We start from the raw sequence: 13,200 nt of genomic DNA, 5'->3' as shown, positions 1-13,200 counted from the left end.
ACTCCTTGAATTTCAATGTCATAGAGTGTGAAGTGAAATTTTGTAAGTGCAATGACATTTGTTAGAATATGCACATGATTTAATATTACATAGATCATTTGACATTTACCAAATGTGTGAAATTACTGGGAGGTGTGCCTAGCTCTAGAATTCTAGTCCAGGTGCGGTGACTTTCAGAGGACAACTGCAAAAACAGTGTGCTTTGAAGCAGTGAACACAACCTAGTTGACTTTCAAGATCACTTTTGCTGTAACTCCTTCCTTTCTCTTTATTAGTTCATATATCTTAAAATTATTCCCATAACAAATCTTGTTACAGCTATGCTTCTCTTCTTTCTACCCATCTCCTTCTCTTTGTAATTGTTTAAGTACTCCTTTCCCATCCTTTTACCCATTCTGTCTTCTTTTATATGTTGTATAAAGTCACCACTTTAATCTTGGATTTTTTACCTTTTATTTCTAGTGTTAGAGAAGGTTCTGAGAGAAACTCCTGGCTTAATTCCCTTTTCCTTTGTAATCCCAGTGTTCATTTCTGTGAGATATTTGTTTGTGGATGACAGAAGTCCATCAGGACAGAAGGTGTTCCCTGATATTTACATAGAAATGTTGCTTAATTTAGGTGATTTTTTTTAATGATTCTCTCTGATTATTCTTCTTTGTTGTTACAAAAATCTTTTCTCCTCAAGACATGTTACTTTAAGTACAGATTTCCCTATCTTCAATTTTTTTCATATTGTCTTTTTTAACTTTGTAAAAATAGTGACTTGAATACTTCTCTTGGTAATTTGTGGTTAACCGTATTCTTTGATTTCTTCAGTCTTTCACTTTCCATTTTACCAGCTACTCAAACTGCTCATACTTCTTTTGCTGTATATGTAAAGTTGCACTTCCAGCTGCTTCTCATCTGTCACTTATTAATGAATTAGCACTGCTTGTTACTGTTATACCGTGGTTTCTTTCTGCCTGGCATGTTGAAGTGAACTCCACTCCCAAGTGTATTTAGCTTTTGGGGAGATTTTTTTGTCTTCAGATGGACTTTTCTCAGTGCAAGTTAACTGAAGATGAAGGTAACTGTTTTAGATTAAACATTTTTGCATCACTTGAAGGCTTCAGCCTTTATGTCCAGCCCTGTGTTCACTAATGTTCATCAGTCCTCCGTATAAATTCTTAGAATAAGAAATGTGTGTATGGCACTGGGAGACACGGTGAAGATGACCCACTTGTGCCTAAATGTATTGTCTGAGTCAGGACAAGCTCTTTCCTCAGTAAATGCTGGAAAATGAATAGGATTAATATGATTTGAGTCTTGCAACAATCTGACCAGTGTACCCATGGTGTCAGTATTTTAATAGGTTGTAAAGGAGGAATTTGGTGGTATAAAATGCTTTTTAAATGTTTTCTTGTTTTGAAACCATCTTTCAGGCAGGGCAGTGTGGTGTTTGGGTTTTTTCCACCCACCCCCGACCCCACTAAAGAAAAATGGTTCCCTCAGACTTCTTAATTCTGAGTAAAATAGTAAGCCTGACGTAAAGTCTCTTTCAGATGCCTTATAGCTTTTGGGGATATGCCTTAAGTCGTTACAAAGCACTGCTTGTATTTGGATTTGCTCTGTAAAAGAGGTTGAGCGTACAGATTTCTGAACCTATTAGGTATTTAACAGGAAAAGGCTGCTTTATGCCATGGCAAAACTGTGTGTTCTGCAGTGTGAACTAGCTAATTTTTCTCAGCTGCTTGATGCCAGGTTATTTGTTGTAAAAGTAGATCTATTTCCTCAGCCAAAAAAAAGACTGAGTGTTTTGATCTCTAATGATAACAGAATTAAGCCGCTACCAGCTGAAGGACGGGGCTTGCAAAACTGATCCTGCCTCCTTTGCCATTCCTGCCGCAGCCTGCGCCAGGGGTGCAAAGTTTGCAAATTCTCTGCGGTGAAATGGGAGAGGTTTAGTCCAGGTCCAAAGACCTGGAGAGTGAGGCATTAAAAGTTACACCTAATTAATACTTCTGATTTGCCAGTGAATTTCAGCTTGATAGCTAACTGTGGTAGATAGCGCTGTTATACCTAATTAATAAAAAAAGTTACACCTAATTAACACTTCTGATTTGGTGCTGAATTTCAGCGTGATACCAGACTATGGTGGATAGCTTTGTGTAGAGTTTTAATGGATAATTTCTGTTGATTTGGTTTAGATTTAATGTGTGAGTAGGGGATAGTCTCTTACTACTCATGTATTCTGAAAAGCTAGTTTTCCTCCTCACAGACTGTGACGAGAGACTTGAAGCTGATGTACAATGAAGTAAAACAACATAGCGTCAGCATGTTGGATATGTTTTAACTGCTTGGCATGCAGTAAAAAGAAAGAAACTGGAGAAAGAAACCAGATGCTATTTTATCGCCAGAGAAACTGGGTTTTCTCACACAAAAGAGTATTGTATTGTAGACGCCCTGCAGAGAAGGCGGCTTCACTTAGCAGCCCTTTTAATAGCTTGAAAATGTCTTTATTTTGAAAATTGAAATTGAGGTGCCGAAGCAGTATCTTTTTCTTATTAATGGTCTGTTGTAGTTTAACCTCAGCCAGCAACTAAGCATCACGCAGCTGCTGGCTCACTCCTCCTGCCCCCCGGTGGGATGGGGAGGAGAATCGGGGGGAAAAAAGGTAAAACTCGTGGCTTGATATAAAGACGGTTTAGTAGGACAGCGAGGGAGGAGAAAATAATAATACAAAACAAGCGATGCACAATACAGTTGCTCACCACCCGCTGACTGATGCCCAGCCAGATCCCGAGCCGTGGTCCCCGCCCCATGGCCAACTCCCCCCAGTTTATACGCTGAGCATGACATTATACGGGGGGGAATGTCCCTCTGGCCAGTTTGGGTCAGCCCTCCCGGCTCCTCGCGCCCCTCCCCGCTGGCGGAGCACGGGAAGCTGGACAGTCCTTGACTGAGCATAAGCCCTGCTGAGCAACAACTGACATACCAGTGTGTTACCGACATCATTCTCATACTAAATCTGAAACACAGCGCTACACTGCCTACTAGGAAGAAAATTAACTCTGTCCCAGCCAAAAGCAGGACGTGGTCCAAGCATGAGTCTTTTCCTTTCATTGAAATATTCCTGCTAAATTTCATAAACAAAAAAATATATACAGATCATTCTCATTTGATTGTCTCCAGCATTTACTAAATAAATAAAATGCTTACCAAAATTATTTTAAAGGGCCTACAGAATCTTTTCAGTAACAGTGCATTAAGTTAAAACCCAGACCTGTATGCAAGCAAATTCTATTAGCAGTAAAACAGCATATTGTCGGCATTTTGTGTTCCTGATATTGCCTTGCAGTGGAAATAAAACCTTGATTTGTTTTTCTGTGGCGCTAAAAGGGGCTAGCGCAGCAAAACCGAAGAAGTAGAACTCACACGATGAAGCCCCTGTAAAATCCTTTATTATCTTTAACTCCCCAGTCTCCATAATTGGGTAGCTGTTTGTAAATTTACAATCTGAAAAATGTTAATTTGGCTGCCTACAGAGTTTTGTTAAAAGTAGAAACACAACACTGGTACAATTAATCCGTCTGAATGTTTTGATCTTATACAATATTGAAGTATTTCCACATATCCCAGTTGGATAATTTAGTTCCTAATTGAGATTTTAGTGTCTGTTTTGCCTGTCTACAGCTGCAATGTGGTGTCTATAGAACACTGTCACTTGTTTACTTACAAGTGATACCTCAAAAAATGATGCTTGCTTTTATAATCTAAAAATGTTAAAACCTGAGTTTTGAGGTCAGACTAAATCTTGCATGTCTTAGGCTCCGTCTTTTGAAATCTGCTGTTTAAAATCATCCTGCTGACTTTTCAGAAACATCTGTAATTGTGTATTTCAGGCACTAAATTGAGAGAATTTCTTTCCATGGCTGTTTTGTCTTGTTGAAAGATAGTAGAAGTTCTGTATCCAGACAGGAAAACTTGGATGGACCTCTTGCGCCATTCTGTGTGGTCCCCTTGGCAAGTTCTGAGACTGCGAGGCAATATGGCTCGTACAGCAACAACAATCTGGGTTTCTCAGAGTTTTGTCAAAACTGCTGAGAGAGAAAGACTAGGACAAGACTGTAGGGTTTAGGACCTCCACTACGAAAAGCAGTGAGTTCTAGACTGGTAGTGAGTTTAGAGACCCAAGCCCAGTTCTTAGGTAGTTCTTAGGTGAGTGAGTTTGGCTGATGCAGCTACGCTTTTTGGAGGACCATGTATCTGCCTTCACAGTTCCCTGTGGCAACTATATCTGGTACCTGAGCTGTCTTGGGAATCTGTCCCTTGAAGGGTGTGCATGTGATCTTTGGCAGCCGTGCAAGGCTGTCTTAACACCTTGTATAGACTACTTTGCAGCTGCCTAGTTCATAGTTTGTCTTGGGGAGATGAAACATGCCAATTTGGTACAAAAACTCTTTGGAGGATATACTCGGGGCATGAAAGGAAAAGACCTCAACGTAGTTTCAGAAGAGGCCGAACAGCGATGTAATAGAAGGAAGCTGGCAAACAAGTGCGTAGTTGGTAAAAGTAACCAGCTGGTGGAAGAAGGGTGTCACAGATCAGGTGGGTAATCCCGAAAGGCAGTGATTACTGCTCAGTACAGAGACGGCTCATTGGATCTCACTGGGTTGGCGATTCAGTAAGAGATGTGGCAGGTAGAGACGGAAGGTAGCCGTTTGTGTACAGCTGTAGGTGCCTGCAGTTTAAGAAGATGAATGGGAGGATTAAGGATCAGTTACTGAGTTTAAGGAAAATGCCCCTGATCCCACCACAAATGATTTCTGCCTTTCATTGTTCTTTTTCATTTTCAGAAGACAGATGGTATATGGAAACTACTTTCTAGCCACCTCATCCAGAGTAATGCTTTTGAGACTTGCTTTTTTCTTCAGTTGCATGCTAGACCTCAGTGTTGCATGAGGTAGTGGGTTCAGTTGGTCTAAACTGGAGTGGAAATACTAGATGATGTTTAAATTGTCAGCCTCAAGCGAGGACAACCTTATAGTGAAGAGAGGTGTCAAAGCTTACTGTTGTATGGCTGTGAGAGCATGTATGACTACCACTGAAAAGCTGTGATTATTGCAGCATAGGGCATTTGTAGAGATTTCTCACCAGTGGTTTGGTAGTTAAGGTGTCTTTAGCCCAACCCCACTGCGGGTTTTTTAGCAGCTCTCTTTGAAACAATTCCAGTGAGATATTTTGTAAGTTCTTAAATTTTAATGGGGGTTAGAATAAAGAATGCTTTGAGTACCATGTTCTTACTTGTCTCGCTGTTACCTTTATAAAGCTCTTCGACAGGAAGATAGGAAAATAAGGGAACCTGAAAGGTCTTGATTGCTGGCTACTTTCAGTAACTCATTCAGTCTTTTCCTAAAGAGGAATGGGAGGGGACACCAAGTTGTATTGAAAGGCAGGGTAGTTCTTCATATTACAAGTTCATTGCCATGTATCATTTTGAGCTTTAAGTAGATGTTCTGGATATGTGTGCAGGAGACTGCATGGAATCGTTGGGTTCAGTCAAACCCTTTCAGATGAATCAAGTCATAGACTGAAAAAATATGGCTTGTTGGGCCTAAACGTTCTTAGTGGTGGGGCTCTTGCACTGGGAACTATCTTAGCTTGCAGACTGCGGGCTTGCCTCATGTATGGTTGTATTGCACAGCATAAGAGAAAGATGCAGTTACCATCAGTGAAACTGTACGCAAAAATCAGAGCCAAAATAAACTATTTTGAATGTTCAGGGCACACGTATAGGGTCTGCTGTAGAGCAGGTAATCAAACGTGTATTACTTTGGCAGTGGATCAGTATGGACGTAGGGGTGTGTGTTTTCCTGTGCTAGCAAGCTTGTGCAGCAGTTCTGCTGAATTCTTTTGGGTTTGTGTGGGTGGCTTTTGGTTTGGGGTTTTTTTTTTCTTTTGGGGACAAATTTCAAGACTCCCCAAGGGATAATAAAAATGCAGGAGGGGGATGGTAATGGATTCAGTTTTGTCCTAATCAAACTGCAATGGCACTGTGCGGTTTGCTTGCATTCAGCTGAGCGTGATAAGAGCAAGGTGATGCAGCTGAGTCCCAGAGACGGCTTCCTCCAGGCAGCTCGTAGGACAGCAGAACGGTGAAAAAACATCAGTCATTTTCTGTCTACGTGACATTGATTAATTGTTCAGGACCGCCTCGCTGTTAGTTGGTTGCACTGCTGCTGTTTGCGTCGACCCTCAGAAAAGCCTGTTTAGAAAGGCAGATTGAATGTGGTTACTGCATAGGAAATAGCTGAGAAAAATCCAGTGCTTCGTTTGATTAACTGCCTTTACCAGAGAATCTCAGGGTTCTGGTCTATGAAGTCAGATGTGGTCTATGAAAATATATTTAGGTTTTCAGTGCATTTATTGTTTAAGTGTTTTAAGGGGTAAGATTGCCATATGGATTGCTTTAAATAGTAGAATTTTAATTCTCTTAGAGGCTCTTCAGTATTAACAATTTCTAAAACATTCAGTATGGTAGGATGTTAAAATATATCAAAGAATTAATTTTGCAGCAGTTCTGAACATCTGCGTGTTGAAACCGTGTTAAACTTCCTAGCTGGAGAGAGACTATAACACCCTTTTTTCTTTACCTCGTCCTTCTGTCTGGCAAATCTGCCGCTGTTTAAGTAGTCTGTGAAAACATATTCACAACTCTTTGCAAATCGCAATGTATTATGTCAGTTGTTTGTGTCCTAATAATAAAGCTACACGGGAATTGAAGTGAAATTTCCAGCTGTTAAATGAAAAAAATAGGCGAAATTATCAAAGAATACAGGTGTTTGATGTTTTGTATAGTATTTGTACCACGGTCATTCTTTCTGAAAACCTTTCAGTGATGTTTATACTTCAGCCTTTGACAAAATCTCCTGCATTTATTGTTTATAGTGTGTCTCTTGTGTCAGCTTACTGTTCGTGGATATAACTGATAATTGTGCCGAGTGAAGACTTCTAAAAATCTTACTGAATTTGAAACTGGTTTAATTTTTTAATTGCTGTTTGTTTTCATTTTTGCAATAAGGATATTGAAAATTTCAGCTTTTTAACAGAATATAAACAATGGCTTTTAAAATCACAGTAAATAATGAACAGCTGGGAAATACTTTGGACCCAGGGAGACAGAATTCTATGCAGTAACAGTGGATGTGGCTGGTGTGAGGGTTGAAGATGAATGGGGCAAGGGAGACCTAATGGAAGAGAAGCAGAGAACTTAACTGCTGTCGACTGAGATCACGTCCTCCTCTTAGATGTAGTTCTTGTGGTTTTAAAATGATAGTATAAAGTGGCTCAGCAGTGGGCTTCCTACATATTTACAAATCCAACTTAAATTACAGATTTTATTAAGAGCTGAAAATTAATTGAGATTTTTTTTTTTTTCTGGTAACCGCAAGCAGAAATCTTCCCAAAAGCGTAGTGAAATTAAGAGATATCCACTCAGTAAGATCATTGAAAACACGACTAAAAAGCCTGTATAGGTAATATTTCCCTGCAATATCAGCCAGCATCGGTAGTTGTGGTGGGTTTTTTTTTTCTTCAGATATTAGAATATTCACTGAGTGTATAGTTTTCTAAAGATAAAAAGAATGCTGTGTGTGTTGGGCATCAAGCCAGAGCCCGATTTGTAATTCTAGAACTTTCACAATGAGGTGTAAGTTGCATCTAAGTTTGAGCTGTAAATAACTTTTTGAGTATCTGACTGAAGGCCACCAAAGAAGATATCCTGCTTCTTGTAGTCCCCCAAAGTGTTGTAGAAGGTGAAAGTCCTCTGACCTCAAAATCAGTCTCTTGTCAGGGCGCTTCATTTCACATACCTTACTGGGAAATGTTAATGCTGTTGGCTTAAAGTTAGATTTTATTTTTTCTAACATAAATACGGTGGTATTCAAAAACTCCACACATGGCCAGATGTAAAAATTAGATACACGTTCTACCTCTCTGCAGTCCACACCTGTAAATAAATGATAAAATACTAACCTGAAGGTATTTATGTTCAGCTCCTGGGTTGTATCTTGAGCTCTTTTCAAAATTATGATTTAGTGGTTTTTGTATGTGGCAAGTCTGAAGTTGCTCCAGTGTTAATGAGTTTGAAACAATCTGTGATGCATAATGTACTGTAAGTAGTTGAAAAAACATACAAATCTATCACTTAAAATTAAAGGGGTGTTGATACCTTCTGACATCGGGCCTTTAGTGTAGATGCCAAAATCGGGAAGCCATTCCTCACATGTGCATGCGTAAAATTGCCGTGTATTTAAGTACTTCAAGCACAGAGATGTTTAAAAAGTAATCTTTTTGTACACGTGTAACATTATATATTCAGTCATGTATGTCCGTATCAACAAAGACAGCTGCATTTGCAAATAAGTGCAGGTTGCTTCCACTGCTTTACCTCTTCATTATTTTTTCCTCTTTCCGTGAAACAAAAGATCTGAGGTTAAATTCTTCACGTAGTAGATTGACAGCGACACTAGTGTTTTGGAAATGTATTAACCTCTCTCCAGTATTTAGTGGAGACGGTGTAGCCCAAATATCAGTTGTATATGATTTAGGGAAATTTATGAAACTCTAGCCCATATCTTTGCTCTGCAGAGATCTGAGGGTTTTCTTTTTGGTACCCTCAGGTACCAGTCAGGTACGCAAGTGCATGTTGTTGGGGTGTGGGATGGAGAAGCAGATGAAAGCTAATAAGAAAACTAAATTCTCTTTAATGTTCTCCTGTACCGCTTTCTTGGTAAATTTGTGCTTAATACTCAACAATATGAATACTGTTAATTAAAGTAGCTCCATAAGTATCTGCAAATCAAAGACCTTGTTGGTCTCTCAAAACTGTTTTTTAAATAAAGCTTTCAAGAAAGCAAATAGTAGACCCTATGACTAGTTGGAATTAGCTGTGGATTTCAGTTTGTGTGACTTTTACATGATGGATACAAACTTGTTAAGTCTTGATTTGAATTTGTATGGCATTGAATCAGTTCCTGGAGCTCTTCACAGTTGTAAAATCTAGTTTTCTGTTATTTTCTTATTATAAGGATCATAGATGTGGGGGAAAAAGTTCAGAACCGCTGCGCCTATAGAGAAATGGACTCATTGTCCCTTTGTTTAGACTTTATAACTTTATAAACCTGTATAAAGTTTCAGAATCTTACCTGAATCTTATCTTTATAGCATAGCTATAAAGGCTTTTCACATCTTACGCATTAAGTACGTTTGCATGACAATAAAATGGACTGTTGGATCATTCAGTTGGACTTACAGATCCACAAATAATCTCCTATCTTGTGTATGAAAAGTAAAATATCTCCTCTTACTTAGTATACACAAATTCCTAAGCTGGCACAGCAGGTTTTATTTTTCTTCTCGTTTATTTCAGAATCTGAATGTGCCTTTACAAGCTAGAACAGACCTTTGAATTATGTAAGGAATAAATACAGAAAAACTTGTGCTGTGGGTCTGTAGCTGCTGTTGGGATAGCACCAGGCTCGGTCAGCGCAGGCTTAGGACAAAATGTTAAATAGAAATGTCAAGGTCTGGAATTCCTCTATGAGGAAAGCTTTTACTTAAATTTAGTAACACCGAAAGTGAGAGTTGTCCCTCTCTACCCTGGGGAGATGTGTCTCATCTCTTTCTTTCTGTGTCAAAGTGTCCTCTCTGGTTTTAGCAGAAGCCCATATGTGCCAAGTGGTATGGTCAAGAAAGCCTGATAGTTTGTAAAACAAAGGATTACCTCATTAGAGCTTAAATTAAATGCAGTGCAAATACAAATCACATGACATATGAAGTAGGAAGTTCTGTGGTTATTTGAGTTTACTCAAACTTGATAGTAGTGATGCGTTTAAATTAGGGAGCAATATTAAATTTTACGGACTTGTGATTTTGGTTTTTTATACTTCTGTGTTATTGCTAATTTTGTTGATCACTTCATGGACAGAAATCTACGTTCAAGAATTTAAAGATGTTGCATATAATTTCATGAGAAAATGAGTTGATACTTCAAACTGTGTGAGAGGGAGAATAGTACCATGACACTTAGCACCTGTCCAGCTAAGACTGTCTGGTAATCCCAGGTCATGTTCACATCCAACTCAACCAGATACAAAGAGTGATTAATGTATCCAAGGAATTCGGTGTTTTTCCTCAATCACAAGTAAAATAATTGGCATATCAGCTCTTTGCACGGCTCATCTGAGGAGTAAAGCATCAGACGTAACTCAGCAACTCACTAGGTTGAACTACAGTCAGTTTGACTTAGCATTTGCTGTCAAGAACATTGCTTACGAGTTTTGAAAACAGGAAGGAAGCTTTTGTAGATTTTTTTTTTTTTCAATACTGTTTACTTGGGAACATCTTCTCATGCAACATAGAATCATAGAATAGTTTGGGTTGGAAGGGACCTTCAAAGGTCATCTAGTCCAGCCCCCCTGCAATGAGCAGGGACATCTTCCAACTTGATCAGGTTGCTCAGAGCCCCGTCCAGCCTGACGTTGAATGTTTCCAGGATGCGTCTTTGCTATTACTGTGCATGATTCAGTGATGTAAGCATAGTAATTTCCTTTTTACTTTTGCAGGAGAAGCCCTGAGAGGAGAGATAACAGTCCGCAAAAACAGAAAGGATCCACGGTCCCTCTTTATAACCCTTTCAGTGAAGGACACGCAGCAGACCTACAGCCTTCAGTGAAAATTCTGTGCCTAGAACTTTGGGAAATGTCAAATTTAAATAGTAGATTTAACTGTTGATAACTGTTTATAAATATAAAAAAATTGTAAGCCCTTGGATTTTTGTACCTATATGCGCACACAAGAATCTGAAAAGTTTTCCTAGAATTGAGAGTACTGCTTGGATGCTTTCGCACTGGGATGTGGAGACTGATGACAAAATCAGATTCTGCTGTGTTTCACATAATATGGGGAAGGCAAGAAAGATGGTCTCGGGCTACCTGAAACTGCTAGGTGAGAAAAATGAGATTATAGTCTTGCTGTGAAGAACAATAAATATGATTTCTCTTTTTTTTTTATTCTCCAACTGGCAAAATCCTTCTGCAATCTTACTGTTTTTTTCAGGAAAGAAGCTGCTAAATCATGTTCCAGGGCACTTCAGCAGTAGCTGGAAAATCCCAGTTGGAATAAGTTTGGAATTCCCACTGCAGGATTGCAGCAAGAAAGACTTCATTTTTGTTACACTTTTGTAATTAAAAAGGTGTATCACATCTGAAGTTACATTTACCCTAATAAATGAACTGGGTAGGCTATATAATGCAGTTGCCGTTCTATGTAATAGAAGAATCTCCAATCTGTCCAGTGACGGCTCATTTATTTGTGGCTACAGTTTTTTCTGTACTGATCTATTGCTACATAGATGGATGGAAGTGTGTATTTTAGCAGCTTTTGGAAAAATACTATGAACAAATAGCAGCAGTTGCTGCAGCGGTGGGTTTGGTTTGGCTGCTTACAGAACAATCAAGGATTGATGTGTGTCGTGATGTTTAAACACCTTAAACTGCGAGAGAGTTGGAACTAAGTGTAACACTGTGCAGTTTATGTGCTTGTATTGTACATGTATATTTGTCTTGAAAGCGGTTTCAAAAATTGTTTCAAGAAGCGAAGATGACAGTGTTATGCTAGTGATCTCTGAATGGCTGTTAAAATAACGTTAGAACCTTTTTTAAAGGACTGAGACGAGAAGGAAATTCTTTCCCTGAGAATCTGCTCAGCAAGGTTTGCGTAATGGTAATATTATATAATGGGGTGAAATACTTACATTTTGCCTGTAAGGAAAGAAGAGTGATACCAGCGGTAATACCAATTTGGCTGAAAAGTCTAATTTTATTCCAAAAGCTGAAATTCTCTTGCGTTGCATCACTTGATTTCATACAGTGGAGTGGGCGTTGAATAGGAAGTTGCAAGTGCTGGAGTGCTACTGTACTTTCAGCTGACAGCAGACGTGTGGATTTGTATTTCATCTTGCACTGCTTTTACCCTCCCTTGTGGAAACACGTGGCTTACTAATGGCCATCCAAATAATCTCCTTGTCTTGGGGGTGGCTGGGTGGGGATTCTTTCCTGGGTGGAAACTATAGAATCACCATTAAACCCTCAAATGTCCAGCTTAAATTCTAGCTGTTCAGCAGCCCAGCTCCCATATGCAGCTTAATAGGTGTGTTCAGGTCCTGAGCACCTAGGCTGGTTAACTGCTTTTAGTGGTCTGAGGGCTTCACCACCCATGTTGACACCTTGGCTGTTACGTTCTCCTAGTAATAGGTATGAATTCATTGCTCACGCTGATTTTTAGATCCCTCAATTTTATGCAAGTGGGACTGCACACAATTTATAAATTCTCCGTATTCTCAGAATTTTGTTTTCAGGGTAGGCTTGACTATAAAAACTTAACAACAAATGAGACAATTGCACACTAAAAAAAAAAAAATCAAAGATGCAAGATTTATTTCACAGTATCTGACAAGTATAAACACTCTACAGCGATCATTGATGTGTCGGTCTGATCTGCTAACGTTTTTCTGGCTTGGGAACATAGATTCCCTTTGAAAAATAAATTGATTATCTTTGATTGTTAAAATGCTTGAGCCTGGTTATCTGAAACTAAAGACTGTTTAACTCTCTATAAAAATTGACATTGTAGCTGAAATGCCAGCAGTTGGCATTGGACTGATTAATGGAATTTGTGGCAGCGTTACCAATATTAGACAGTAAATACACAAGCTAGGGGATGGACTGCTGATTTTGTCCTTTGCCCAAAGGCGCTGTAGAAATACAGGATATTGATGGACTAAGCAAAATTCTCGGTACGCTGTTCTCAGTACTGTGGTAACCAGGAGTTGGAAGAACCTGCATCAGACGGTGATCATCTGATATGTAGTTGACTGTGGGAGCTTCCCGTGTTTTTTAGCATGACTAATACTTTGAGATATTGGTGTTGGACTACATGATCTTGTTGAAGTCCCTTCCAACTTTAATTTTTCAATACTTCTGTGGATTTTGTGTTTGTATAAACGTTGACATAGAAGGTAAGAAAGGAAGAAAAAGAATGCAAGGGGAGGGCAGTGCAAAGGCCTATACGGAGTGCGTGCAGCTTTCAGTAATGGGACTGTAAATGGAAAAAATGGTTGAAAAATTGTAAAAGAAAAAAGGAAATGCTAGGTATTATAAA

General features: G+C 39.1%; 1 protein-coding gene across 1 annotated transcript in view; it reads left to right on the top strand.

Annotated features, from left to right (window-relative positions):
• Positions 1-10,714, top strand: part of PRMT3 (protein arginine methyltransferase 3) — a gene marked incomplete at both ends in the record, with an annotated part of 67,641 nt that extends 56,927 nt beyond the window's left edge. Inside the window, one exon of the mRNA XM_082000561.1 lies at positions 10,605-10,714. Coding sequence (XP_081856687.1) covers positions 10,605-10,714 — 110 coding nt within the window. The remainder of the gene's footprint in view (positions 1-10,604) is intronic.
• Between the last annotated feature and the right edge of the window lie 2,486 nt (positions 10,715-13,200).

Source organism: Phaethon aethereus, assembly GCF_964289735.1.
Source record: "Phaethon aethereus genome assembly, chromosome: 5".
Lineage (NCBI taxonomy): Eukaryota > Metazoa > Chordata > Aves > Phaethontiformes > Phaethontidae > Phaethon > Phaethon aethereus.
This window is presented reverse-complemented; position numbering and strand designations above follow the sequence as displayed.